At 51.2% G+C, this 24,591-nt stretch overlaps 2 protein-coding genes across 4 annotated transcripts in view; one reads left to right on the forward strand and one right to left on the reverse strand.

The window, feature by feature from the left end:
• Window positions 1-249: 249 nt before the first annotated feature.
• Window positions 250-7,470, forward strand: LOC118260567 (leukotriene C4 synthase-like). Its single transcript, XM_035570933.2, has 5 exons — window positions 250-443; window positions 4,504-4,603; window positions 6,088-6,158; window positions 6,771-6,852; window positions 7,007-7,470. Exons 1-5 carry the CDS (start codon window positions 386-388, stop codon window positions 7,146-7,148), a joined length of 453 nt encoding a protein of 150 aa, XP_035426826.1. The 5' UTR covers window positions 250-385; the 3' UTR covers window positions 7,149-7,470.
• A 128-nt stretch (window positions 7,471-7,598) lies between these two features.
• The window catches only part of MGAT4B (alpha-1,3-mannosyl-glycoprotein 4-beta-N-acetylglucosaminyltransferase B), a 47,191-nt gene continuing 30,198 nt past the window's right edge, over window positions 7,599-24,591 (reverse strand). For all 3 annotated transcript variants that reach the window (XM_035570925.2, XM_035570924.2, XM_035570926.2), the window contains 14 exons: window positions 22,207-22,386; window positions 21,353-21,493; window positions 20,135-20,268; window positions 18,443-18,489; window positions 15,829-15,942; window positions 15,374-15,449; window positions 14,545-14,659; window positions 13,658-13,788; window positions 11,017-11,124; window positions 10,241-10,434; window positions 9,807-9,885; window positions 9,245-9,332; window positions 8,861-8,973; window positions 7,599-8,704 (listed from right to left, as the gene is read on the reverse strand). In XM_035570925.2, coding sequence (XP_035426818.1) covers window positions 8,681-8,704; window positions 8,861-8,973; window positions 9,245-9,332; window positions 9,807-9,885; window positions 10,241-10,434; window positions 11,017-11,124; window positions 13,658-13,788; window positions 14,545-14,659; window positions 15,374-15,449; window positions 15,829-15,942; window positions 18,443-18,489; window positions 20,135-20,268; window positions 21,353-21,493; window positions 22,207-22,386 — 1,544 coding nt within the window. In that variant the 3' untranslated portion in view covers window positions 7,599-8,680. The remainder of the gene's footprint in view (window positions 8,705-8,860; window positions 8,974-9,244; window positions 9,333-9,806; window positions 9,886-10,240; window positions 10,435-11,016; window positions 11,125-13,657; window positions 13,789-14,544; window positions 14,660-15,373; window positions 15,450-15,828; window positions 15,943-18,442; window positions 18,490-20,134; window positions 20,269-21,352; window positions 21,494-22,206; window positions 22,387-24,591) is intronic.

Raw genomic sequence — 24,591 nt, forward strand, 5'->3', positions numbered from 1 at the left:
TTGCACGTAATTTAGCTGCTTTAGAACTGATTAAAGCTAGCAATAAAAGGCCTGGCAATTTTCCCATAACCTTTCAGTTGCAGGTAGTAGATAAAGCAACCCGGGTACGAAATCGGTAATTGCAAGAATTTCAGTTTGAGCGCAACAAAACTTGTGCTGCTCCATGGCTCAGCGAAAGGCGCTCGGCTCTCGTAGGAAGTGTCGGATGGGTGCTTCGGGAAGGTTTGTGGCCAGGGGAGAGTTAACGGGCTGTGGAGGAAACGTGTCACTGCAGGGCAAGAAGCTGGCTCCGCTGTAGAGCGTGCACTAGTGGGACGGTGGGAGAGGGAAGCAGCGAGCAGCCCTGCTCCTCGTGCTCCATCCCTGCTCTGCTCCAGAGAGCACCATGAGAAATGAGATAGACCTGCTGGCTGCTGTCACGGTGCTGGGAGTCCTGGAGCAAGGTAAATGTCCTCTGGATCGGTTAGGTATCAGCTAACTGTGCTAAACTGTGTGGAACTTGGTTGTATTTCGCTCGCAGTCTGTGTGGGATGGAAGGTGCTGCTGTCCAGCAGGGGAAAACGATGCAAATCGCTTGGCTGTTCAAGGTGGAAGCGTTACGCGTGAGCAAGTTCGTTATTTATTAGGGACCAAAATGATGCGCGAACCTCACAGCCGGCATTCTAGAAGGAAATGAAACTTAAGTTTTACTTTTAAACGTGGAACAATTGAATGTTTGAACTATTTTGTGATGGAATTTTAGCAGGCAACTTGCAGTTTGGATTGGTTGGAGGTAGGAGCCCGAACTAAAGGTGGGCTGGCTCGCTGTTGAAGAGGTCAGCGTACGAGCCCGTATCAGATGTGTGTGGAAAGAGCATCCTGTGCATGCGGGCTCCTTCCCTGTGAGCAATACTGTTAGGTGTCCAGGTCATACCCTGAGCAGATGGCAAGATGAGCTGATGCCACACAGTAATTCGGAAACTAATGCGAGCCCTTTCGGTTAGAAATAGCTGCAAACAGTCTCAAAGAAACTCAGAGTGTACTTTCTTAGCTGAAGTGGACGGGTCCATTTCAGCCCGCTCAGAAAGAGGCAGCCCGGGCTGCTCCTATCTCAGCGGCGGCGCTGCTGGGCTCTGTCAGTGCCCTGCTTTTAGCTGGGGGCAAAGGCAGCCCTAGGGCTGCAGGAGAGCACTGCAGGGGGATGCCCACCCTGCCCTGGGGACGGTGTCCCCCTTTTGTTCCTTTCTACATGGAAAGGTGGTTGTTTTTATGCTGTTGTTTTTGTTACTGATTTCATTCACCTTAGAGCTGTTGCACCTCTTTGCTCACAGAGGGTTGGATGTGATTCTCCGAGCAGCCTGATTTAGCTGTCAGGTGATACATCTCTTAGGATAAGCACTATCTAAAACATGAATATGCTACTTGAAGAAAGGAGTTCAAGATTTCTGAATTATCAGTAATTTTCCTCAAACAAAAACAAAACAAAACTCAGTAGCTGACCCCTAAATAGCAGCTTCCTCTCAAATACGTTTGTTTTACGAGAACTTTAAGAAAGGTTGCAGCCCTTGGCATTTCACACTTCCACACCATGCAAACCACAGATTGGTGTAAAGTCAGCAGACAAATAGCAAGCAGGGCACCTTCCACCTACATTAGGTCGGACAAAGTAGCCTAACTTACGGTCTCTGCTTGGGAAGCCAGGGAGCAATTACAAACTACTAAGAGGGTTTCTTTCCTTCCTCTCCACAGTAAGAAATGTGAGTGCTAACATCACCTCGATGCAGAGCTGTGTGGTAGCTTCCCCTGCTTCTTCTGCAAGGGTATTCTGTATGTGAATTACAGATCTGAGATCGATTTTGAGAAGGCAGGGAAGTGGAACAGTGACACGTGCGTTACATACAAATGTTCTTCTGTCACAGGTTACGTAGGAGACTTAATTTAATAGCTGAGCCTAGTAAAGGACTGGTCGATTTGTTGTTTTTCCTCCCTCATTTTTTTTCTGAGAGCACACTGTTTCCACATTCTTGTAATTAATTTTCCCCTTTTTAATTTAGTTAGGATCAATTTAGCAAAGCTCTGAGCACAGCGCTCCATCAGTGTGTGCTCTGGGCTGAGCGCTGTGCCTGGGATCAGAACACTGCTGCCAGACTTAGTTCTTTTTTTCCCTTTTTAGTATGGCTTCAAAGGAAATAAAAGCTTATGCAATGTCACCGTCTGTCAGTCCCCATAGAGCTTGTTTGCCAGGATCATTCAAATGTGATAGAGATATCAGCCATAATAAGGTTAGACAAGTTTGTGGACATAATCAAATAGAGAATAGAGCTTCTGTTGATGTTCCTCAGTGCGAATAACGTGAAGGGAGAGCTCAAGCCCCTATGAGCCACTTGGGAATCCACACAGGAGTTTAATTTGAAGATGTGAGCCATGGAAAGCCTGTCTGAAGGGTTCTGCAGAGCAGATTGATCACTCTTCCCTATTAGTCCCTTCTGAGAGGTTTTGTGCGATGTGGTTTTTCAGCACCTCATTCTGAGAATTGCTACTTTTGGAGGGTGAATCTTCATCCTGGCACTCCACCATACACCAGGTTTGGAAGGCAGCCAGCCATGCTCCAAAAAACTCTTGCTCCTCTTGGGTGTTCTATGTGTTATCCGTCCCTAAGTGTAAGGGATCTTGCAGGAATTCCTTGTCTATAGGGGCAAATATTCAAACAAGACGTTAAGCATAGAATTGATGGAGAGTTTGGGCTTGAAATAGCTTCTAAAATGCTCAAGGGTCTGAAGAATGCTCTGTAAAGAAGAGCACAGATGACACAAAGCAGGATGAAGATCATTGCCCAGCACAGCCAGGCTTATGCCCCACGGCAGAGCTGCACGCGGTGCAGTACCTTTACCTTGCCGCATTTCCTGGGAAGTGTCTGGGATAAGACCTGAAAGCATGAAATAGTTGTGTAGGAGAGGTGCGCTTGTCTGATGAGAAGAGGTAACGAGACGGATCACGCTTCCATAATCATTTATCAGCGCTCTGCCAGCCACCGCTGACTCGCAGGCTGTGCATTACTGCAGCCCTATCTGTCTGGTCTGCAGGGCGGATATGGTGTTGCACGTCCCGTATCTCAGAGGCGGGATGATATCCTCACCCACAGCCTCTATCAAGATGCTGCAAACAAATCGGGGGGGGTGGGGAAGTGTCTTTGTTTCTTCTGCCTTTCTCTCCAGCACCTCGTGTTTAGGGCTGTGCCATTGCATACTGTGCAGAAGACACTAGAACATGCATATACTGAAATGGATAATATGTTGTTTAATACTCAGGTCTCATAGTATCAGGTTATTTACATTTCTCATTCCCTTTTCCTCTACATATGTTCCAATGCTTTTCTGCGGGCGTGCATGGATCTCTCATCCTTAATCTTGCAACATCTGTCTCTACTTTCCTCTCGCTATCCTGCTGCTCTGCTTTTATCCTCTTTCTTAGAATAAGACAGTCCACAGCACAGTCCTTGCAGACTCCTTGTCTGTCTTTGCAGTGCCCTGTAAGCGTATGCTATGTCAGGACCTTGCTAATCCAAGTGACTTGCTTAGCAGCATGCTGCCGCAGCTACCAAAGTAATTGTTTTTATAATTTAATTTTCTCCTATATGAAAATCTTCAATTTCCATAAAAGCAAAATGTAGTAGTGCACCTAAAAAAAAAAACGAAAACAAAAAAACCACCTTGAAACATAACAAGCCCCTGTGAGAATAACATCCATCAAATAGTGGAATGGTCCAAATCTTCATATTCACAACTTTTCATCGTTGTGAAGTGACTTTTGACATCCCCGACAAAGGCACAAAGGAGTGATGTAGCAGGCACCACGGTGGTACCTCAGCCCACGTTTGGTGCAGGTTCACGGTGGTAGTTGGCAGTGCTTAAACTCCTTAAACTGCCTCCTGTCTTGGGGCTACCCTGCAGGAATGAAGTGGAAGAAATAATTGCCCCCTTGCCCATTGCCTTATAATGCCATGATTACGAGCATCTCTAGTTGACCTAATGATATCCCAGTTCTTCCTGGCTTGGGTGCTGCTCTGTGCTGGGGTGCCATCCTTGTACAAAAGCTTTGTGCTCCCTGGGTACAGTGGGAAGTGTTCCAGTCAGACTGGCTGAGGGTGTGCTAATGTCCTAAATACAGAGTGCAAGATTAAATAATAATAATAGTTCTGTGATGGGGTTGGGGCTCCGTGAGGTTTCAATGTGCTGGCCTTCCTGTGGGGCCAGGCTGGGTGTGATGCTATGCAAAGTGCCAGGCAGCACATCAGCTCTGTGCCACACGCGCTTTGTGTGGCTAACCAAATCTGGATTTACATCCAGTTCAAGCAGGAAGTACATGGCACTCTTATTTCCAGTCAGGTGTGACAGCCCTGGACTGTGAACCTGGTGGTACTGGCCATTTTCCTCTAACCACTTGCTTGATTCCAAACCAGATAAAGCTTGGCTAAACAAAACACTGCCAAACTGTTACCTTTTGTGTGTTATTCTTTTTTTTTAGCCTATTTTACACTGCAAGTAATCTATGCTCGCCGGAAGTACAAGATCTCTCCTCCAGAGACAACAGGTCACCCTGAATTCGAGCGGATCTTCAGGGCTCAGTAAGATTTCGACTTGTTCATGGTGATTGCATCTAGATATGACTTGAGTCAAATGTGACTACCAGGAAAGACCAAAGTCACTTTTTCACTTATTTGTACTGATACTAAACTTTCTTTCATGCTTTGCATGCAGACGTAGAAGTATGACAGCCAAAGCAGAGAGCAAGTGCCTTGCTTGGGCTGGTTTTTGTTTTCAGCACTTTGGCTGGAGTGTTTCTGTCCATGATAATCCTCATTCTGCTATCATGAGAGGCAGCCAAGTTAAAAATTAATGGCTGTATGGAAGAGGTGTTGAGCATCAATGCGTTAGAATCATTAAATTTAGTATTAATGTTAGCTCCAAAATGAGAATAGCTGAAGCTGTATTAATAACCTGATGTTTGCTTGCATGTTTTTGCTGTTGAATTGAAGCAAAGGGTCCTGCTGGCAGAACCAGCTATGAGGACTTTTTTTTTTCTTTTCTTATTATTTCCTTTCTTTTTTTTTTTAAAAAAAGGTCCTTGTACTGTGAAAGTCAGCACTTGTGGGCCCATGCTGAGGGCTGTTTCTTTTTCCTCTGTTTCTATGGAGTGAGAAATGCTGGGGCTAAACTGGAAACATTTACAGATCCCTTCTGCTTCCAGCAAGCACCAGCTTCCATCTTTCATCTCAGTCATGCTGTTTCATAAGCAGCTGAAAGGAATTGGCTGGAGTGGCTTTCAACGGTAGTTTGAGCACGGCGGTAAATTCTGAACAAAGCTGATGCATTTCTCTGCCAGCAGGCAGGAAACATTTGTGGAGTGGCAAAAACACTCGCTTGGGCCTTTTGTGATGCACTGAAAGGCCAACCTGTGCAGGAGGCATCAGCCTCTTCTAGCTGGGTAGCCTCTGGTGTGGCTTTTAAAGGAATGCTGAGAAGCTCCATTACGGTCTGTGGTGAAGGCGACCTCAGAACTGGGGCTGGAGAAGGCAGCTCTTCCTAGTGATTTTTTTTTCCTCCATTCTTTTCCCTGTGGAAAAGGATGCAAATGGGTAATTTGTTTTTATATCTTCCAAAAAAAAAAAAAAGTGTGTGTGTGTGGGAGGTACTGATTTATTACTTATGGAAACCTGGCAGCCTCCTCTCGCTCAGGCTCTAACTGCATTTGCAGTGTAGGTTTCTTCAGACTTTCCAGCTCCCAATCTGGCACCATTCCCTGAGGTTCAGTGACTTCTTGGCCAAATTTAAGATTAGATTGCTTAGGGCATTGTAAAATGTAGAAAAAAAAAAACAAACAAACCAAGAAGCAAAAAGGCATCGTCTCTCACAGCGCAGCTCCCAGCACCCAGCAGTCCTCCTCTGGGAGAGGCAGCGAGTGCCTGCGTGGCCCCAGCTGCTGCCCTTCTCCTGGAACAGCACCATAGTGCCGGGGCCTCTCCCTCGGTCTGCTCTGGTGTGTACGTGGAGCTCGCCTCCGTCTCTGGTATGTGCAGGTGCAGGGTTAACTCTCCTCCACTTCTCACAGGGTGAATTGCTCCGAGTACTTCCCGATCTTCATCTCACTCCTCTGGGTTGCTGGGATCTTCTTCCATCAAGGTAGGGGAAATAACCAAAAAAAAACAAAAAAGAATGTGCAGATGGACAAATCCCAGTATAAATCCCATGGTGACTCAGAGGTGTCCTCTCTGTACCGAGAGGCTGTTGCTCAGGGAAAGCAAAGCTCCCCCTTGCCCCGAAGGGATTCAGTGGGGTGGACTGAGGAGTGCTCTGACTCTAGCGCGCTATTTGGTGGAGATGTTCCTGTGGTGGCAGCAGCAGCCCCTGCTCCTCTGCTAGGGCCCAGCCAAGCCCTGTGGTGTTTTCCTTGGAAAAGTCAGGCCAGGGCTGGGAGCAGCGCACTGCTCGGCTTCAGCTTCCTGCTGAGTTGCCCTGTCAGTAAGGACCCAAAACCCAGCCTCTCAGTGACGTGGGGTGGGTGCAGGGGATTCAGCTGCAGCAAAAGTACGAGGACGGATTGAGGTGAGTGCTGGAAACCCAAGTCCAGAAGCAAGTTCCAGGAGAAAACACTTGGGCTGTTGTGGGGATGGAGCAGCTCATCCCTCACAGAAAGTGAAGGAAGAAAGCCCATCTGAACGCCTGGTGCCTGAGTATCATCCCACTGTGTTCCATGAACATTTTGGGGCAGTTCCATCCCTGGTGTCCCTGCAGGGGTGGCAGCGGCCTGTGGGATGCTGTACCTCTACACACGCTTCCGCTACTTCCAAGGCTACGCGCTGGCCGCGCAGGGACGGTGAGTACCCAGCCGGGGCTGCAAGCACCCAAACCCAACCCTGTGCATTCCCCATACCACCACCCCCCCGTGTGGGCTGCTCAGCCCCTCAGGTGCTGCCCTGTGGTGCCCAAACCCATCCTGCTGGGGCTAACGGGGACATTTCCTCACACAGGTTGGGGCCACTGTATGCCAGTGCCCGGCTGCTGTGGCTGCTGGTGGGCCTGGCGGTGGCTGGGCTCCTGGCACACTTCCTGCTGCTCCCGTCCTCCCCGTGGGCGCTGGCATGGCCTCTCCGGCTGCTCAACGCCTGGTGAGCGAGGCCTCAGCTCCCCCAGGCCCCTCAACCTGCTCTGCACCTTGAAATGTCTTCGATTCATGAACCGGCCTGCACACTGTCATCGTTCCTCACCACTGCTGCGATCATCCCTGTCGGAGTGTGTCACGCCACGGAGATACAAAGAATAAATGCCTTTTCTCTACAGAAATCATTTGTGATTGTCAAACTTGCTTGAGGGGGGACTGGGTGTGAGAACATCAGAGGCTTATGGGCATGGGGTTGCATGGGAAAAGCTACTGTGAATAAAACTAATTTGAAAGTGTGTGTAAACTTGTCTAAAAACTCACCACAACTGAGGGGGAAAAAAGCCTTACTTTAATCTAACAGGCTTGCCCCTGACTTGAATGATCTTGCCTTGCCAGGCACTGGTCCTGGACAGGACACGGGCCCAGCGCCTCCCCCTGCAAGTCACTCTCACCACTGCACCAAAGGTTTAAATTTTGCTTTTATTACAGTGCACGTTATTTTATATATTTATATAGAGAGATGTACTTGAAAAATCAAATGTATCCAATAATAAAAAATACAGCACATTAAAGTAGTATAATGCATTCCAGTGTATAGCTGAAGAGACATTGGGATTTACACTAATCCCTACTATTTTTGAACTGGGCTACTTCTGCTTTTTTTTTTTTCTCAAAAATTCACACCAATCAATAACTGAAATAGTTATTTAAAAATCTGTTTTCTGCACTCAATCTCAAGGCATGAAGACACTGGAGACTTCACCATGAGTTAAGGGGCTGTGTTCAATGCTGGCAGGCACAGTGTGGCGTATATATTTTTTTTTTTTCCCTGCCATACTCATAGTTCCAACCCCCTTTCAGATTCGTTCCTCCACCACAGGAGGGTCAGCCCTCACCCTCATGTAATCCTCAGCTGTGGCCAGGACCAGTGCCTGTGCCAAGGCGATGCAGACGTCAGTCCCTGGCTGTTTCCATCCTGGTGATCCTGCACCCTGTGCATCAGCCTGCAAAGCAGGGGCAGGACTAAACTGTTCCAGGCTCCCTTACTCCCCAGATACAGCCACCAGCAGCCCCCTTCCTGGGCTGAAGGTGCGTTTAGTCTCCGTGCCTGCTAAAGCTCATCCTGACACCAAACGGCCCCACGTGTTGGTGGGACTGCAGCACCGCACACATCGGTGATGCACCCACAGGAGGAGCGGTGAGCACCGGGGGCTTGCCCAGGAGAGCAAAGCCAACCCTTTGCAGCAGAGCTTGGTTTTTGCTTTTGCTCTTCTTCCAGAGTAAGGTCTGTCCTGGCCCTGCAGCACCATGCACTGGTGCTGGCTTCGAAGCTGGGGTGTCGAGGGCCATCCAGCACCCGCATGTCAGAGTGCGGCTCCTCCCGGCAGCCAGGCGCGCGTCTCGCTGGCATCGCGGTCCCCACGTCTCGGCAGGAGCAGGAGGCGAGGCGCTGCACACCCACGGCCAACTCGGGGAGGAGGGAGAGGGAAGGGAGGGAGAAGGACTCGGGCTCTACACCTGTCCATCCTTCGTCATGCCCACTTCACTCTGCTTTTTTGATAAAAATCTGCATGGAGAGGAGGGAAGGACTTAATCATGCTTGTGCAACTGCAGTACAGTACCCACATGAGGTAGTGCACATTGGATGCTGGAGAACGTGGGGTTGGGGTGGATGCACTGAGGGCTCCCCAGACTGAATGCTCAGGCAAGAGCAGCCCCGTACCTCGCTCAAGATGATCCACACCGGGGAGTCAGTCTGGATGGACAGCCGGATCGCTTCCAGTGGCCCAAAGGACGGGTCCACTTCACCTTCTGCAACGCCCTTGGAGAAGGAGCCTGGTGGAAGAGCACAGGGGTGAGGCGAGGCTGGTGGACCCGAATGCCAAGGGGACAACAGACGGACACTATGGCCCCTCTGTGCCCAGCACAGGGCGCAGATGTGATGGAGAGGCTGAAACCAAGTGTGGCTGTCAATAAAGTGCAGTTGAGATAATTTCACAGAAATTATGCTCAATGCTGTTATCTGTTTTCTAAACAAATAATGGCCTTAAATCACTTGAAGATGAGCACAGGGGATGCACGTTCTCCACCCCACCACCTGCTGTACCTATCTGGATGTAGCCATCTGACGTCCTGCGGAATTTGACGGCTGCACCTCTTCCCTCCTGCAAGGTTTCCTTGTCCGACTGCAGGCTCTGCGGGATGGAGAGGAGCGCTCTGCTCAGGGCTGTAGGGAAGAGACACCCCAAAGCCCCAAGCAACAGCAGCAACCCCGGGGCCGTCCCTGCAGCACCCTCAGACATTTTGAGGAGGCCACAGCATCCTGTGGCACCTCAGCCCCTCACCTGGCACCATGCAACCCACTCCCCAAAGCAAGATGATGTTTGCTGCTGCTTCAGCTGCACCATCCTGACCCCTGTACTTTCTTCTGCAGCCATCCCATCCATGTGGGCACCCCCCTGCAGGCACGGATGGCTCCTCTGGAGGCAACCCCATCCCAGCTCCCAAGGTGGCATCACACCAGGGGTGACCCCCATCAGGACGCCAGCACCTCCCAAAGGCACTCAAGTCTTGGGAAGGTTTTCCTGACAGCTTTTGTCAGTTTCCTTCTCTCAAACCTCTTTTCCTTCCCACTCCAACCCCGCCTCAGTTCTCAATAAAACACTTACATCAAACGGCAAAACCTCCACAGTCGTATTGAAGAGTTTGTCTTCTGGGTGCTCGATGTTCCCACTGCGGAAGAAGAACCTGTGACAGAGACAAAAGCCATGGAAGACCACACTGAGCATGGGAATGTGACATCTTTCACCCTGGGTGAGCCATCAAACATCCCAACCAGACAGGCACCTTCCCAGAAAGCCCGTGGGCGCCTGCTTGGGACGGAGAGCTTCTGTGCCAGACTAGCAAATTGTGGATTGCTCCGAAGCGCAGGAAAGCAAAGGGGTCTGGCAGCCATGGACCCACCAGGAAGGGTGGAGTTGCCTCCTCCTGGCAGAGCACTGTGCCCCCCTCCCAGGGAGCCAACCCCTATCAGGGATGGACGAGAAATTTGGAAGAACACAAGGGAAGTATCTCCATGCTCCGTGCCCCCCCAGACACTGGCCTTTCAATGCGGAGTGGTTTGAAGAATCTGAATCGGATGAAGTCTCCAGCAGTGGGCGTGAAGGCCCAGAAGAAGTCCTCCTGCAGGTAAGCCTTCTCCAAGGTGAAGTGCTGGTAGGTTTTCAGGCTGGTGCTCACCTCTGCAGGAGGGTTGACGTGCTCTTTCCGCAGGGCTTGCTTGCCGAAGTCTTTGTCCTTGATGGACACAAAGCAAAAGGGCAGAAATGGGTCATACGCTGCTCTCAGCCATGAGGAACTACATGTAAGCACTCACACATGCTCATGCTCTGCCTGCAGCACGATCCTCGGCCCAACGCTGCCCGTCCCCCAACGCGGTCCCTGCTTCTTGGCCAGGAGCTCACACACAACTCTAAAATTTCACAGAAGCCTACATCCCAACAGCTCTCTGCCAAGTAAGGGACAGGAAAACAGAGGGCAGCTTATTAAGGGCCTTAAAACATTATTTGTTTGCAGCAGCTGAGGTGATGTCTCTATTGATGGTATCAGAGAAGCAGGCAGGGAGCAGGAGCAGAGGAGCTGGTGCCTCCTCACCCCGAAGGGCAGGAGCACACCAAGGCTTAAAAGCTCACTGTGCCTGAGAAGTAGGAGCTAGATGAGCTCCCTGTGATTCAGAATAAAATACCATTACTGCACAGAAAGCCAGACACCACGGTGCTGTCTCTGATGTCCTCAGGCAGCCCCGGTGCCTGCAGGCCAGGCCCAGCAGAAAGGCCGCAGGCGGGTTGGAAAGGCGCCGCCGCAACGTCTGGTACCCACCTTCAGCTTCTGGATCTTCCCAGCCAGGGAGGAGTGGGTTCCCACGTGCTGGAAGAGCGAGGGCTTGAAGCGGATCCTCAGGTTTGCCTTCTGCCTGTCGCAGTGTTTCTGAAACAGGAAAAATCCCCCAGTGGCCTCGTGTCAACCTCCCCATGCTCCAGCACTGCCAGAGGAAGGGACGGGCGCACGACCAAACCCCAGGGAAAAGAGGCGTGATGACCAACCCCACCCTCCCTCTGCATATCTCCCTGTGTTATTTTGGCTTTAATTTGGCCCCAGGGTTTTTAATTGCTCTCTGGAGGAGCCTGTCCTTGGCTCTTAGCTGGTCATCACTGGGGTTCACAGGTCCAAGTGCCAAATATCTCCTCGCCAAGCACATCTTGGCAAGCAACGAGCAAATCTCTGGGCGCTGCGAGGTAGGGACAGCCAGAGAATTTAGTTTCTTTTGTCCTTGGCTTATCTGGAAAGCCTTTTCCCTATGACTCAGAGCTCGGGATCTCTGAAGTGACAGTAAGTACGGGGATACTTAGAGCCTAAGCTGGGGTATTTAGAGCCTAACAGGCAGCAGCTGCAGTCTCTCTCCTCAGCTGGGCAGTTTTCAGCTGGTTGGCAGGTTTTGCTGGGCACTGAAACCCCTTGGCTGTTTCACAGCCATCCCACCATGCAAACAAACCCAGACAGGCAGCTCTGCTGTGGCCAGCAGTTCTCCGTGGGGTACAGGGAGAGCAGTGATGGAGAAGGAATAAAGGACAAAGGGGAAAAGCCCTGAGAGTGTGGAGCAGAGCCATGGCGAGAGGAATGGCAGCAGGGAGCCTGAGGTTTCTATGGAGGTGATTTTTTTCCCCCCTTCCCCATCTCACTTGCCTGGCACTGCTGGGTATAGTGGGGAGGGGGTGACACTGAGCAATGCCCTGGAGCCAGGAAGACCTGAACACAACCCTGCAAGCTGCCAGCAGATAACCCCCTAATCAGCTCACGTTACTTTAGAAAATTAAACCCAGCCCTGCTCACAGGAGAGACCCTGCTCATTGCCAGTGACAACAAAAGTCACCCCACAGAGCAACCATCAGGTCTCATCCCTGGGTGGGCAGAGAAGGGGGAAGGGGACAGGAGGGGGCTACAGCATCCCCTGGTCTCTCCTCCTCCCTTTTACTACTTCTGTTAAAGAAGCATTTGCTGACAGCAACTTTGTCCCCAGTGGAGCTGGGAGGAGGAACGGCTCAGCTGGTGGTAACAAGGTCATCCTTTCACACGGTTCTACCCCAGGTAAATCTAAAATTAGGGAAAAAAGAAAGAGCAGGCTACATCCAGAGCAGACAAAGCACTTAGGAAAAGCTCAGGTCAAACGAACTTTCAATCAAAAAGACAAATCCTCACCGCTACTGACTTGGTTCTGCACAACAGGACTTAGGAGTGAAAGTCGTGTTTGAAAGGGCGCGGTGCAGAGTTAATCATGCAAACAGTGGGGAAAAGGAGCCAGAAATCCACACGGAAAGTAGGTTAATTTTTAAAAAGGCAACACATTTAAGAGGCTTGCAGGTTCCCCTGGGAAAACCTCACGAGGACTTTGCCAGGCTGGAGCTGGGCAGACCTGGCTGCACGGCAGGACCTGCATTTAACCAGTGCTCGGGCTGGGGGCTTTAAGGGGGGGCGCAGAGGGAGCAGCACCTTTCCCAGCTCCATCCCAGCATCCTGCAGCCCCGACCCTGCCCGTGGCTCTGGGGACACCGGGGGCCACCAGAGAAGGGTCAGGTATTGCTCTGCCAGACCTGAGCACACAGCCCTGAACCCTGAGGGTGCCCTGCCACCCTCCTGCATAAATGCAGTATTGTCCCAAGAGCCACCGCTTGCCCTGGTATGTGCCAGCAGCTCCCTTGTGGCCAGCAGGTCCCTCCCACGCTGCTGGCTCCGAGCAGTAAAGCTATTCTGGGCCACTGCAACTCAGCTGCTCACTATCTGTTGGGGAGATCACAACCAGCACGAGTGAATACAGTATGCTCAGGGAGCAGACAGGAGGGAGCTGGTGGTGAGCTCATCTCACTTGTGCTTGCTTTCACTCCTCCTCTGCCCTTCCCACTCAGTTTCATCCCCTGCTGCTGCTGCTCTGGCTTCAAACACCCCCGGGCGCAGGGGTTTCTCTTGCTGCCATCCGCGAGGCGTCACGCAGACCCTGGTCAGCCAGCAGCGCAGCACGGAGCAGGTCCCGTTTCACTGCTCCGCACCCCAGCAGGAGCCCAAGCGAGATGCTTGTGTGCGCTGCGCCTCCAGGAAGCGGGGCGGGTGGCTGCGGGTCAGCTGAGGGCAGCCCGCGCGTGCTCCTGGCAGGTATGGTATGTGAGCGCCGAGCCAAGGGTTATTCTGGGGTACAGCGCGCCGGGACAGCTGCTCTGCTGCAGGACCGCTGGAGCAGCCTGTTGGTGCTCAGACGTAGAAATAACGCCTTTTCTGACAGCTGCAGACCACACAGGGCTGAACTTCCTGGGCCTACACAATCCGCAAGGATGCCCACAGGAGCAATAAGGCTTGGTGCAAAGTCAGCTAGCTCCAGAGCTCGCAGAAATGACCTCTGGAGGGACAGACCAAGGGTATGCTTGCCCACGCACAAAAGGAGCTTTCTCTTTAACGAAGGCTATTTACGTACTGCGTCCTTCTCAGGGTTGCAGACTTTCACCCAAAGGATGTGATCCAGCAGCCAGTCGATGGGTTTGTCCTTATAGAACATCAGGATGAACTCCACGATCAAGCTCAGATCCAGAGACTTGAACATTTTTCCTACAGCACAGAAAAGGGAGAAGAGAGAGCAGCTGTTGCAGGAGACAGTCAAGAATGAGAGCTGGGAAGAAAAAACTTGGGAAACTGGGCTGTGGAGGTCAGATGTGTCTGTCTCTCTACGTAAACGAAATAACATGCAGCTCTGTTTTATGTACCAGTACTGCTGGCATTGCTAATACAGCTCTGGATTTAATACTCATGGCAGAACTAGAAAGCATGAGTGTCTCATAGGTCACAGCAGTACCAAAAGGCCTAAAACTCTTCCATTCAGCAGAGAGAAATGAGGTTGAAAAACATTCAGCCAGCTGTAGGACAGACCATTTCCTGCCCCGAAAACTGGAAGTTTTAAGCCAGTCAAACCAGTATCCAGAATAACAGATCAAGCTGCTACTGCAACCATGTACTGCTGTTCCCAAAATAGTTCAGTGCTGATGTAAACTTCCTTTTGTACGCTGTTAGGCAACACTAGGTCCCATCCAGCCTAAAAGCTACTGCTCACGTCGAAGCTGTCAGGCTGTCTGGTGGGCCACCGACCAGGTTTATTTTTGTTAAAAGTGAGCATCAGCAGCATCAGCTGTGACTTGGAGGAGCCCTTTTTGCTGTGCAAAAATAAGTGTTGTTACAAAAATAAGGGGGAACTGAGTCCAAGTACATGACCGTCTCATGGGGATGACGTGTTGGAGCAAGGGCTTAACTGCTTACAGGACCCAGCAGGTGTTTGTGCCTGCAGGGATGGGGGCGCAGGGGAGACATTACCGATAAACCCCAGCTGAGAGAACTCCAGGATCATCCACTCCTCAGAGGGCTGCTGCAAGGCAAAGTTCTTCATCGTGCTGAGATAGTTTGGTTTGGCCACGATATCGTCCTCCAGCTGCAAGAGGAAGGGACACTCAGTGCCAATGACACGTCCAGGCTCCACTAAGAGCCCCTCCGCAGAGCAGTCGTGCTGTAGAGCGGAGGAAAGCTTTGGCAGACCTAGTTTATTTTGGAAGGCTCTCCAAGCAGATCCTCACCCAGTGTAACAGGTAAACAAAACAAGGACTCCTGCCCTCCCTAGGGAAGAGGTCTCCAAGGGTAAAGCATCTTAGAAAACTATCTGGCCATCACAAAACTCAGCAGCCACGTCTGCCAAGCCATGCTTCACACACAGCAGTGTCTGGAGGGATGGATGGTAGGAATGAACGCTGGAAGAGGTTCAGGTTAGAAGATGTTCCTCCACAAACCATGACACCATGCGTGAGCAGGCCCCAGGAGGACTCACCCCTCCACAGCCACACACTGGCGAGGGCCTCGCTCCCATAGGAAAGTGAGCAGTCTCTGGGGTTGGCATGCTCAGCCCAGCCACACACAGGAATGGGTGAATCACCATGAAGTATGAAAAAAATGGAAGATTAACTTTTAAAAATAAAAAGTGTGTGATTCAACGTAAAATGTGCACGAGGATGTAGGGCCTGACACAAAGGCCAGCTTTGCTAAGATCTGCTCTGCCCCATCACACAACCGGACATGCACTTCTGCAGCTGGGTGCAAGCTGCAGTGTGCGCATGTACACCCACCTACTCTCTGCCCCTGGCACCAAACCTACCTGCACGTAATATATGCCTTTGGACTGGGCGTACATCATTAAAAAGCAGTAGTCAAGGTTCTGCTTGGTCCTCCACCTGCAACAGACAAAGGCAAAGGGAAGCTGACGGAGGCCTGGTGGCAGCTGGGAGGAGCGGGTGGCATGCAGTCGCTCCTTCTGGACTCTAAATGATCTGCTCCGAGCTGCTGCACAACTCAAGGACTTCCAAAAGGAGCACGCTCTGGGCTAAGGCCACCCCCCCACTTGGTGATGGAAACATTGCAGCTCAAGGTGAGCACTGCAAGGCTGCCACCAGCTTGTATCCCCCCACACCGTGTCTTTCCAGGCCCTGGATAAAGTCAGTTTTTGGGCCTCGCCTGGACCTGCAGAAGAGCTTTTCCTGCTGGAGTCTGAAGGGGAGATGCTGAAGTTACTTAATTCAGGGTGTGCTTGGTCTTAAGTTCATTGACTCTTACCTGACTCTTTCCTTGGGGTCCCCAAAGGATTCTCGCAGGTGTGAGAAATCAGGATAGAAATGCGGAGAGGGGGAAATTACCTCCAGGAGACCTGAGTGTATTTCCTTTGGGAATCTGGAGGAGAAAAGCAGCAGAGAATGAATACCTCCACACTTGACATACCATTTCATTCACCAATTCACTGGGTAAACACTGAGCTGCAGAACCAAACAGAAAATGCAGCCTCTAAGAACAACCTCCCCAGAAGCCAATGCACCTGCATCCTCACCGAAGGACAGCAGCGGGGACCGTCACCGAGATTTAAAGCTGCTCGCTCCCTCCCATGGTCTCTAGCAGCCCGTGTGTTCCCCCAGCACCCCTGCCTCCTCCTGCAGGCACGCTGACTGCTGGTGGCACACCGGGCTGGTGGCACAGATCATTTTTGCAGGTGACCCATAAGTGCACTGACTGCCCCAGACGCCAGCAGGAGGGAATGACTTTCAGTACTGGTGGAGAAACCATTTTCCCTGCTTCCCTGAACTGCTCAGTGCTTTCTGCAGTGCTACAAAGCTGGCATGCTGAGAAAGCTGGGGACCACTGCGGGGGTCGCAAGGGGCTGCAGAGAAGTGGCACTGCCTGGCGGGTGGCAGAGTCCCAGCACGTGCCTAAATGACGGTCACACAGACATGGTGTGGTCTGTACCAGCACCCAGGACAGCTGAGATAAAGGACAGGAGAAGTGGGACCACTGAGAAACCAGCCCAAAGTTCTGCCCAAGCAGCCCACGGTTTGTCCTAGAGGCACTGCCCGGTATTTATGGCACTCATGAAAACACGGGTCAGCTTTAGAGAGAAGCCACACGCACCGAGTCCTCTCTACAGGATTAAAGGGCCCGGCAGACTGGCACACCAAAGGAAGGACTTGCTGACATTACCGGCATTTAGAGATTTTCTGAACGTGTTAGTAAGTAAAAGCCATTTTGCAGAGATTATGTTATGCCTTTCTGATAAGTTACTTAAAGCACCGCGCTGTGCTGTAGTTAGGACAGCCAGCAGGAGTTCTACCTAGATCCCTTATGCTGGTAAAATCAGCACATATTTTCCCTGTAATGTGGTTAAGAAGCCTTTAAGGGGTCAAACACAAACAAAAAAAAAATCTCGTTTGTCTGAAAAATATGTACCTACACAAGAGCTGCAAGCAATACCCAGAGATTACTGCAACTGCCAGAGATAAGCAGGAAAAGCAGTTATTTTTATACTGCCCTTTTTGAGAACATTTGGTGCAAGGTTGATTTCCTTTGTTTGTGCAGAGCCTGGAGGATGGGAGATGTGGCAGGGGGAGACAAAGCAGCGAGATTGCCAAAAACTTCTCACTTATTTTTCCCTTCCTTATTCCCTCCTGGAACTGGCAAGACTTCCAACTATTTTCAAACCTTCCCCTCCTCACACAGCAGCAAAACAGAAGCTGACAAAACCTGCAGCGAGGCAGCGGCTGCTTTCCCCCTCCTGCAACATGAGCTCGGCCCACCCTGTCCCCACACCACCTCGGTTCAATTTGGAAGGAAAATAATGTAAGCCAACAGCGGTGGGGAGAGAAATAAAATCATTAAGCCAATTAAAGTTGCAGGCCATCTCCGCAGAGCACTTGCTGCAGCAGCGCCCAGTAATTTCATCAGGCTGCAGCAGACAATCAGCCCATTATCCCCGCTAAGTGCGTCCCGCAGCCAGCAGGCAGGAGGAGGGAGCTCTGCCAGCTTCTGCACAGCAAGATGGAGGGCTCTGTTTCAGCTCTGCTCCCGGTGCCCAGCACACAACCCTTCGCTTGTCCCAGCCCCTCGCCCATCATTGGCTCGGGGACGGGCGCTGGTAGGATACGCTGCCCTTCGGAGCCTCCTTCTTATGTTATGGTTCCTGCGATCCTTTGGAAACATGCAATCGCAGGAGCTGGACTCCAGGCAGAGCCTCTTCGCTCACCGTTTTTTCTTTTGCCTCTGAGCTCTGATGCTGGCAATGCCTGGCCTGGCTCACGGTTAATGATTCACCGCCGGCTGCTGCCCAAGCAGCCCCAGACGAAGCAACGACGGCGCTGCGAAAGCCACGGAGGCTCTGGGATGTGAGTCGCAGCTAGCGCGAGGGAAAAATGTTACTGTCGCCTAGCGCTTGGGAAAAACAAACAGGCTGGAGCGGGAAGAAAAACCAAACATGGACTTTTGAAAGCAAAGTAAGCAAACTAAAATGCGCTAGCATTTGGATGTGCTTACCACACTGCCCAGTTGCTCTGACTCTGCAGAGCAGGTAGAGGGCTGCACAAGGCATGGAAACAATTGCCAGGATTACTGTAAATCTAAATAATCCATCTTCTCACGACGCCACAGCACAGAAAGAGCAAAATGGAATGGCAAGGCCATGTGTGCTAAATACTGCAAGCACAAAGCAGCCTACTGGAAGCTACATATGGGACACATTTTGGAACAAGCAGAACTGGAAGCAGCAAAAGCGAAGGCAGTCCAGAACAGAAAACAAAGCAAACAACAACAGCGATACAAAAGGGATGCAAAAAGCATGTATTTTCTCCTTAAAGAAGCTGCCCCACAGCAGGCACAGACCACACCAGCGTAGTCATTCAGAAATGCTTACAAGTTTTTGATATTTTCTGCCACTCCAGCTGTGTACTGCGCATCTGTCTGAAAACAAAAGTTAAACAGTGTTAGATCAGTCAGCCTCAGCCTGTCCTGCTCCGTGTTTTAGAAATCACCTGGAATATTCCCCAATATACCGTCAGCACCTCAGGTGTCACCATCCTTTATCTGTGTGTCTCCTTTTTTCCCTTTTAATGCTCTGACGGACTCCTAGGAGTCCTCCTTTGGAGCCAGAATTAGCCCAATCCACCACAGAGCCAAACCACACCAGAAAATACAAGACCCTGTGCATCGTCCCCCCTGCTCTCCTGGTGCTTCTGCCCCTCCGGTGTTTGCACAAAGTGTTAACCGCTGGGCTATTTGCTTGTTTTTTAATACACGCTGGCTTTCATCCAAACAATACTCTCGGCAGAAGAGGATCTCCACCCCTCTTGTGAAAAACAGCGGGTTATTTACATGCTCGCATTTTCATTTCAAGTTCGTTTCAACACTTTTCGTCCTAACCCAACAGCTTGTTCCCACAACCCACCCCGCAACCTGCGGCGGTTCGGAGGCAAAGGTCGGCAGCGCTGCGAGGCGCTATCTGCACGGGACAGAAAACATTTGCAGGGTGACCGGGAAAACAAACCCAAGAACAAAGGGCAGGAGACCCAGGAGCAGAAACGTGCGCGTTTCCTGGCGGCTGTATTGTTCTGGGAGGTTGCAGCGATCACGGGACCGGGACCGTGGGTCTGGGCGGATCTGCAGACGCAGCAGTGAAGAAGCTGGGGTCAGCTGCTGCTGCCCTGGCACGGGGTGGAGGTGACACGTGTGATGTGGGGACGTGTGTCACCAGCCAAGGCCAGCACCTCCACGCTGCAACGGTGACAAGGGAGGGTTTTCTCGAGGGGACAACCAAGGCTCAAGCTCTGTTATGGAAATACCAGCCAGGGACCCGACAGCCAAACGCAACTCTAAACATCAAATCACGGGTAAAGAGGCTGCAAAAGCAGGCGTTTATCTTTGTTCCGCTCCCAGTAACAAGCCACTGAGGTTTATCATCCTCACTGAATTTCTGGAAATTAAGACAAATGCATTTCAGGCTCACAAAAATAATCCTGAAGGGAAAGCCATGGAGAAAAATAACCATCTAACCCCGTAGATAAAAGCAGCTCTTGTGGATTAATGTATCAAGGCTTTTTAGCCTCTGGATTCAGCAACTGATCCTGGGCTCCAGACAGGCGTACAAAGCAGCGTATTAGTCTCAGCCCCAAATAAGTGGGCTCTTGGGTCTGGAGAGAGGTGTTAGAGCTATTTCAGAGCTACGGCTGAGAAACCAAGCTGCTGCTGAGAACCCCTGAGATGTGGCCATGGGGCCATTCCAGCTTGTTTTGGGAACAACCACTCCAGCACCCTGTAAGAGGCAGCATGATTTAGACCAGATCAAAGCACGTGCCACACTGGCAGCTGCCGACGTGAAGCATTTTCCTGCTCGCGCCCTGACCTTCCCTGCCTGAACCAGGGCTTCATTTTGGGTGGGATGCACCTAATGATCCTGGTGGGACAGCAGCCCAAGGCTGGGCCTATCTGCCCTGGCCAGTGGCAAGATCTAGCCTCCGGGCACGCAGCCGTCCCGTTTGGCACCCAGTCTGGCAGGCCTGGGTGGGACAGGGCCAGAGAAGAGGGATCAACAGGCCCAGCTCCGTCTTACCTCAGCGATGAGGACGACGATGACCGAGTCCTCCTTCTCCTGCTGCGTGAGCTCGGAGATGAGGGAGCTGAGGGTGTCTGTCAGGTAGGAGTGCACCTCCCGCTTCACGCTGGGGATTCCCATCACGATGGACACTGCCCAGGGCCAAGAAGAGATTTTAGAGAGGGAGTGTGCTGGGACAAGACGTTTCTCACAGTTCCCATGACCACCTCGTAGTTCTCCTGCTTGGTGCCCGGCTCCGTCATTAAAACCCAAAGGTGCTCAGCAGGTTGGTGGGTGCCTGAGCTGTGTGGGACTTCCATGCTCCAGTGCCCCAGCCCAGTACTGACCAGCAGCACCCGGCTGCTGCTCCCGGCTGGCAGGGCACCCATTGCGGCCAGATGCTTCCAGGACAGCTGGGACCTGCTGTCCACGCTCTGCCCGGCCTCTGCAAGCATCTGCAGGGGTGGTCGGCCAAGGGCTCTCCTGCACCAGCAGCCTTGCTGAGGCTTAATTTTGGAAACGTGGGGCATGGGAGTGTCAAGGTGTTCACGGCCATGAGCAGCCTAGTTATGCCTAACTCGGGGTGAGCCCATTCAGCCAGCAATCTTGGTTTTGTACTGCTTTATGAAAAATAGAAAGGAATCAGATTCCTTCTTTTCTCCCCCAAAGACCGATGCCTTAAGAAATGCCCCAAATCCCTCCCCTCCCAAGGGCCTTTCCAGACCATGACGGTAACTTCAAGACCACCCTTGTTCTCCAACTCCCTCCCATGGCCAGAAGCACCTCAGTTTAGGAGGGATCAGTTGGCTGCTTGGCTTTGTGTTGGGATTTGGGAGTTGGGGGGTGAATTGCCTGGGAACCAAAGTCCTACTCCAGGTGGGATTTGTCTCCTAAGACAGGTTAGAGTCTCCACAAAATGCACTGCAAACTGTGCTCTCATCTGACCCCCTTATAGGCAAAGCCCAGAGCGCTCTGGAGATGGAAAGCAGCAAAAAACGTCTGAGAGAAGCACTGAGAACATTTCAAGAGCACAGACATCCTCCAGACATCCTGGCTCGCAGAGGCTACATGGCTTACCCACCCCATGTGCCGCTGCACCAAGGAAGCTTGCATGATGCATGCAGCCGTTCCTCCAGTCCTGCTCAGCTCCGCACCGCAGCCAGGCCCAGAGGAAAGGGCAGGGACAGGCACCAGCTGAGAGGAAGAGCACCAGAAGCAGCACTAATTCCCATTTACCTCCAGTGCGCCCCTGTCCCACATGCACGGCTGGCTGCAGACTGTTCTCCTTTGACAGCAAATGTGGCAAATGATGGAAGATGGTGGGAAGGTGCAGCACATTCTTGTTGGTGATATTCCACAGTTTTAACTTGGTTTCGTCTTAAAAAGGAAAAGGGAATCAATACGCAAGGAACCGTATGTAGGAAGAGACTGCAAGGCAAATAGCCTTTTTAGAGCAGCCTGGCCACCTGAGACTACTGCTGGGTTATAAAAAAATCAGGCCAACCTTTAACACACTACCACAAACCCAATTAAAGTTCAGCTGGAGCCATGAGAGCCTTAGAGAAGTCCCAAAATATTTGGGAAGGAAAGGGGAGAATGAAGATCAACTGAAGGCCAAATCAGATCTTTCTGGAGAGATCCAATTTTCTTCAACTGAGCAACTTAAAAAAAATGAACAAATAAATTGGCAAGGGGTGCTCAGCCAGTCTAACTCCTTCCTCTCCCCTGTCTTCAGATACCCATTTTCCATATGGATTCAGTACAGCCATAGGAAACGGTATGTATGACTTGCAAGAAAAAAACAAAAAACTATAAGCAAGCAAGTTGGCAAAAATCACTGGCAGAGGCAAATCTCAATGTTTAATGATGCATATGCACCTGTAATTAAACAGGAGTTTAAGAGTTCCCAAGTCCATTGCATTAAATAATAAAAATAAAGAACATATCAAGCCCTCTGAGCCCCACAATTTGCTGGTGCCAGGAGGGAGAAGAGCACCGTCCTACCTGCAGCCCTGCACGCACGCGCACCTCTCTACCTTCTCTCTAGCAACCTTCAAAACATCCCGAGATCCTCAGCTCCTGTTATTCACCAGATAAGCTGCTCCAGGTCCGGTTGATATCCCGTAGGGCCTGCTTCTCCGAGATGGCTCGCTTGATCTCCTCCAGGACCAGGTTCAGCTCCTTTGAGCGCTTCAGGCTCTCCTGCTCGGCTGCATGAAGTCGGTCCCGGAGAGCCAGAAACTCCCGCTGATAGATATCCACAACGTCGCCTGCGGATGAGAAAGAGAAGAGTTTTCTCCTCTGTGCTCTGAAGGGTTTCAAGCTGCAAAAGCAAAAGCATTCATCCCTTCCCTACCTCCACGAAGTTACAGAACCACAAAAGCTATTTCTGTTTTTCTCTTTAAGTTCAGTTCCTGGGTCATATAGAACTATGACCTGATACTATGTGACCAAAGCATGCAGCAAAAAACATGCTGCAAGTTAGTTCTTCTTTGCTACACATGCTGCTGGCATTAATTTTAAGAGCAATACTGTGCCCCTCTGCAGCTCCAGCACTTTGTGTGTGTGAGAAGGCAACTGCTGTAGCAAGCAGTGGGGACCAGGAGTCAAGTGAAAAAGAACTGGAAGTACTGGTGTCGCTGACCTGGTAAAACCATGATAAAAACAAGGAATATAAATATTTTCAATTGCCTTGCACCTTGCTTGGGTTCCCTTGTGGTGCAAAAATAAGAGTTTAAGAGCAAAAGCTCTGGGCACGAGATGAGAGCTGGTCTCCAAGAGAGGACACAACTGGGGACCTCTGCACACCAACCCTGAAGCTGTGGCAGATAGGGCCGTGGCCACACAGCACCGCATCCCCATGCTTTCCTTGCCACAGAAAAGACCCTAAAATTCCCTCGCAAGGCCTGTTTCAAAGGGCAGTTTATCAGCAGGGTGAGCAGAAGCCAAACCTTGGGCTCGCGGGGAGGGAGCTAGCACCACGTGCTCAGCTGCACCACAGACACGGCTGCTGCAGATGGCCCAGCATGAATAACTGGGACGAAGGCAGCAGCATCGCGGGGGCTTTCTCCAGATGGCACGGGGCATCTCCAGGGAGAACAAGCCACCAAGGCTGGCTCGAGAGGCTTTTAAGTGCTTGGTTGTAGCGGCTGTGGAAGGGATGCTCCTGACCATAGGAATGGCAGGCGCAAGCAGCTCCTGGCATACTGAGAGGTCTTGTCCACAGAGTGGACAGACAGACAGCTGCTCCCGTGCCCACAGAAACCCCACAGGTTTTCATTCAGCCCTCCCCGTCTTCATGCAAGCCCTGAATACATATTCTGCCTGTGGTGAGAGAGAACGTGCTTGCTGTCCTCTTTTATGGTGAAAGAAGCACTCGGTGCCCCAAAACCCCACAGGGCCCCGTGGCTCAGTGCTGCGGGCTGGAAGCAGGCGAGGGCCTGCACAACACCAAGTGATGGGGGGAGAAGTACTGGCAAGGGGGATGCTGCACGGCCACAGCCCCCCAGGAACACCCGCCTCAGGCTGCTGAGGCAGACCCCAGTGGTCTTCTGCAGACAGAAAACCAGCCAGAAACGCCTTTCACTTTACTGAGCTGCCCAGGAAGCAGATGGATGCAATATGATGGCCTGACAGGGGCTGGACAGACGAGGTCCATGTCTAGTGCACGTGTGTAGGCCCGATCCTTCTCCCACCATCAAGTTCCTTGCCATGTGGGGGGCAAACGCAAGCAAGCGTGACGAGAAGATGCCATGGCTTTGAGCAGTGGCATCCCTCCTATGGCACATGTGAACAGCTGGTGATGCCAGCTGGAAAACGACCTGGGTTTTGTAGCATGGCTGGACGGGGAGAACTGCCTAAGGAGCAGAGCTGGACACAAAAAGCCTGGTGCCCAGCCTGACGTGGGGACCTGCCAGCACTGCCTCGGAGCAGAGTCCCAAAGGGATCCTAAAGGACAAAACTAATTACGGTCATTGTAGCTCCCCTAAGCGAACCAAAATACAGAATATCATGTGGCAATAGCAGCTGGGGTGCTTCTATAAATTCAAGTGTTCAGATACACACCTTAAAGAAGCGTAACAATGTAATATAAATAAACAAGTAACTTTTGATAGGGCAATAAAGATTTTATTTCAAGACAACATCTTATCGGCACGCCCTTTTTAAACAACAAAACTACTGAGTGCCTTCAGCCGGAACCAACTGTACAATGGCTGGGAGTGGAATTGGTTACCGATTAATGAACTTTCCTGGGTCACTTTTACCACATTATTAATGAGACTTGTGTACTTAGTAAACACACACATTTATCTGTGGTTGTTCATGTGTTTTCAGTAAGGTTATAGCTCACAGAACTACACCAAAACATGTTAATCCATCGAATATTAGAACCAAAGCCCAAACACAGCCAGGACAGCTAACACGACCAAAAATACTGCACCGGAGCTTCCAGCATGGGGCTAAATATAAACCAG

The sequence above is a fragment of the Cygnus atratus genome, chromosome 14 (genome assembly GCF_013377495.2).
Source record: "Cygnus atratus isolate AKBS03 ecotype Queensland, Australia chromosome 14, CAtr_DNAZoo_HiC_assembly, whole genome shotgun sequence".
NCBI lineage: Eukaryota > Metazoa > Chordata > Aves > Anseriformes > Anatidae > Cygnus > Cygnus atratus.

What these genes read in the sequence shown, in the direction of transcription:
- LOC118260567 (XM_035570933.2), top strand. Translation starts at nt 386, where the DNA reads ATGAGAAATGAGATAGACCTGCTGGCTGCTGTCACGGTGCTGGGAGTC. An exon ending in GCTGGGAGTCCTGGAGCAAG is followed by an intron (nt 444 to 4,503) that starts GTAAATGTCCTC and finishes CTTTTTTTTTAG; the next exon opens with CCTATTTTACACTGCAAGTA. An exon ending in GAGCGGATCTTCAGGGCTCA is followed by an intron (nt 4,604 to 6,087) that starts GTAAGATTTCGA and finishes CACTTCTCACAG; the next exon opens with GGTGAATTGCTCCGAGTACT.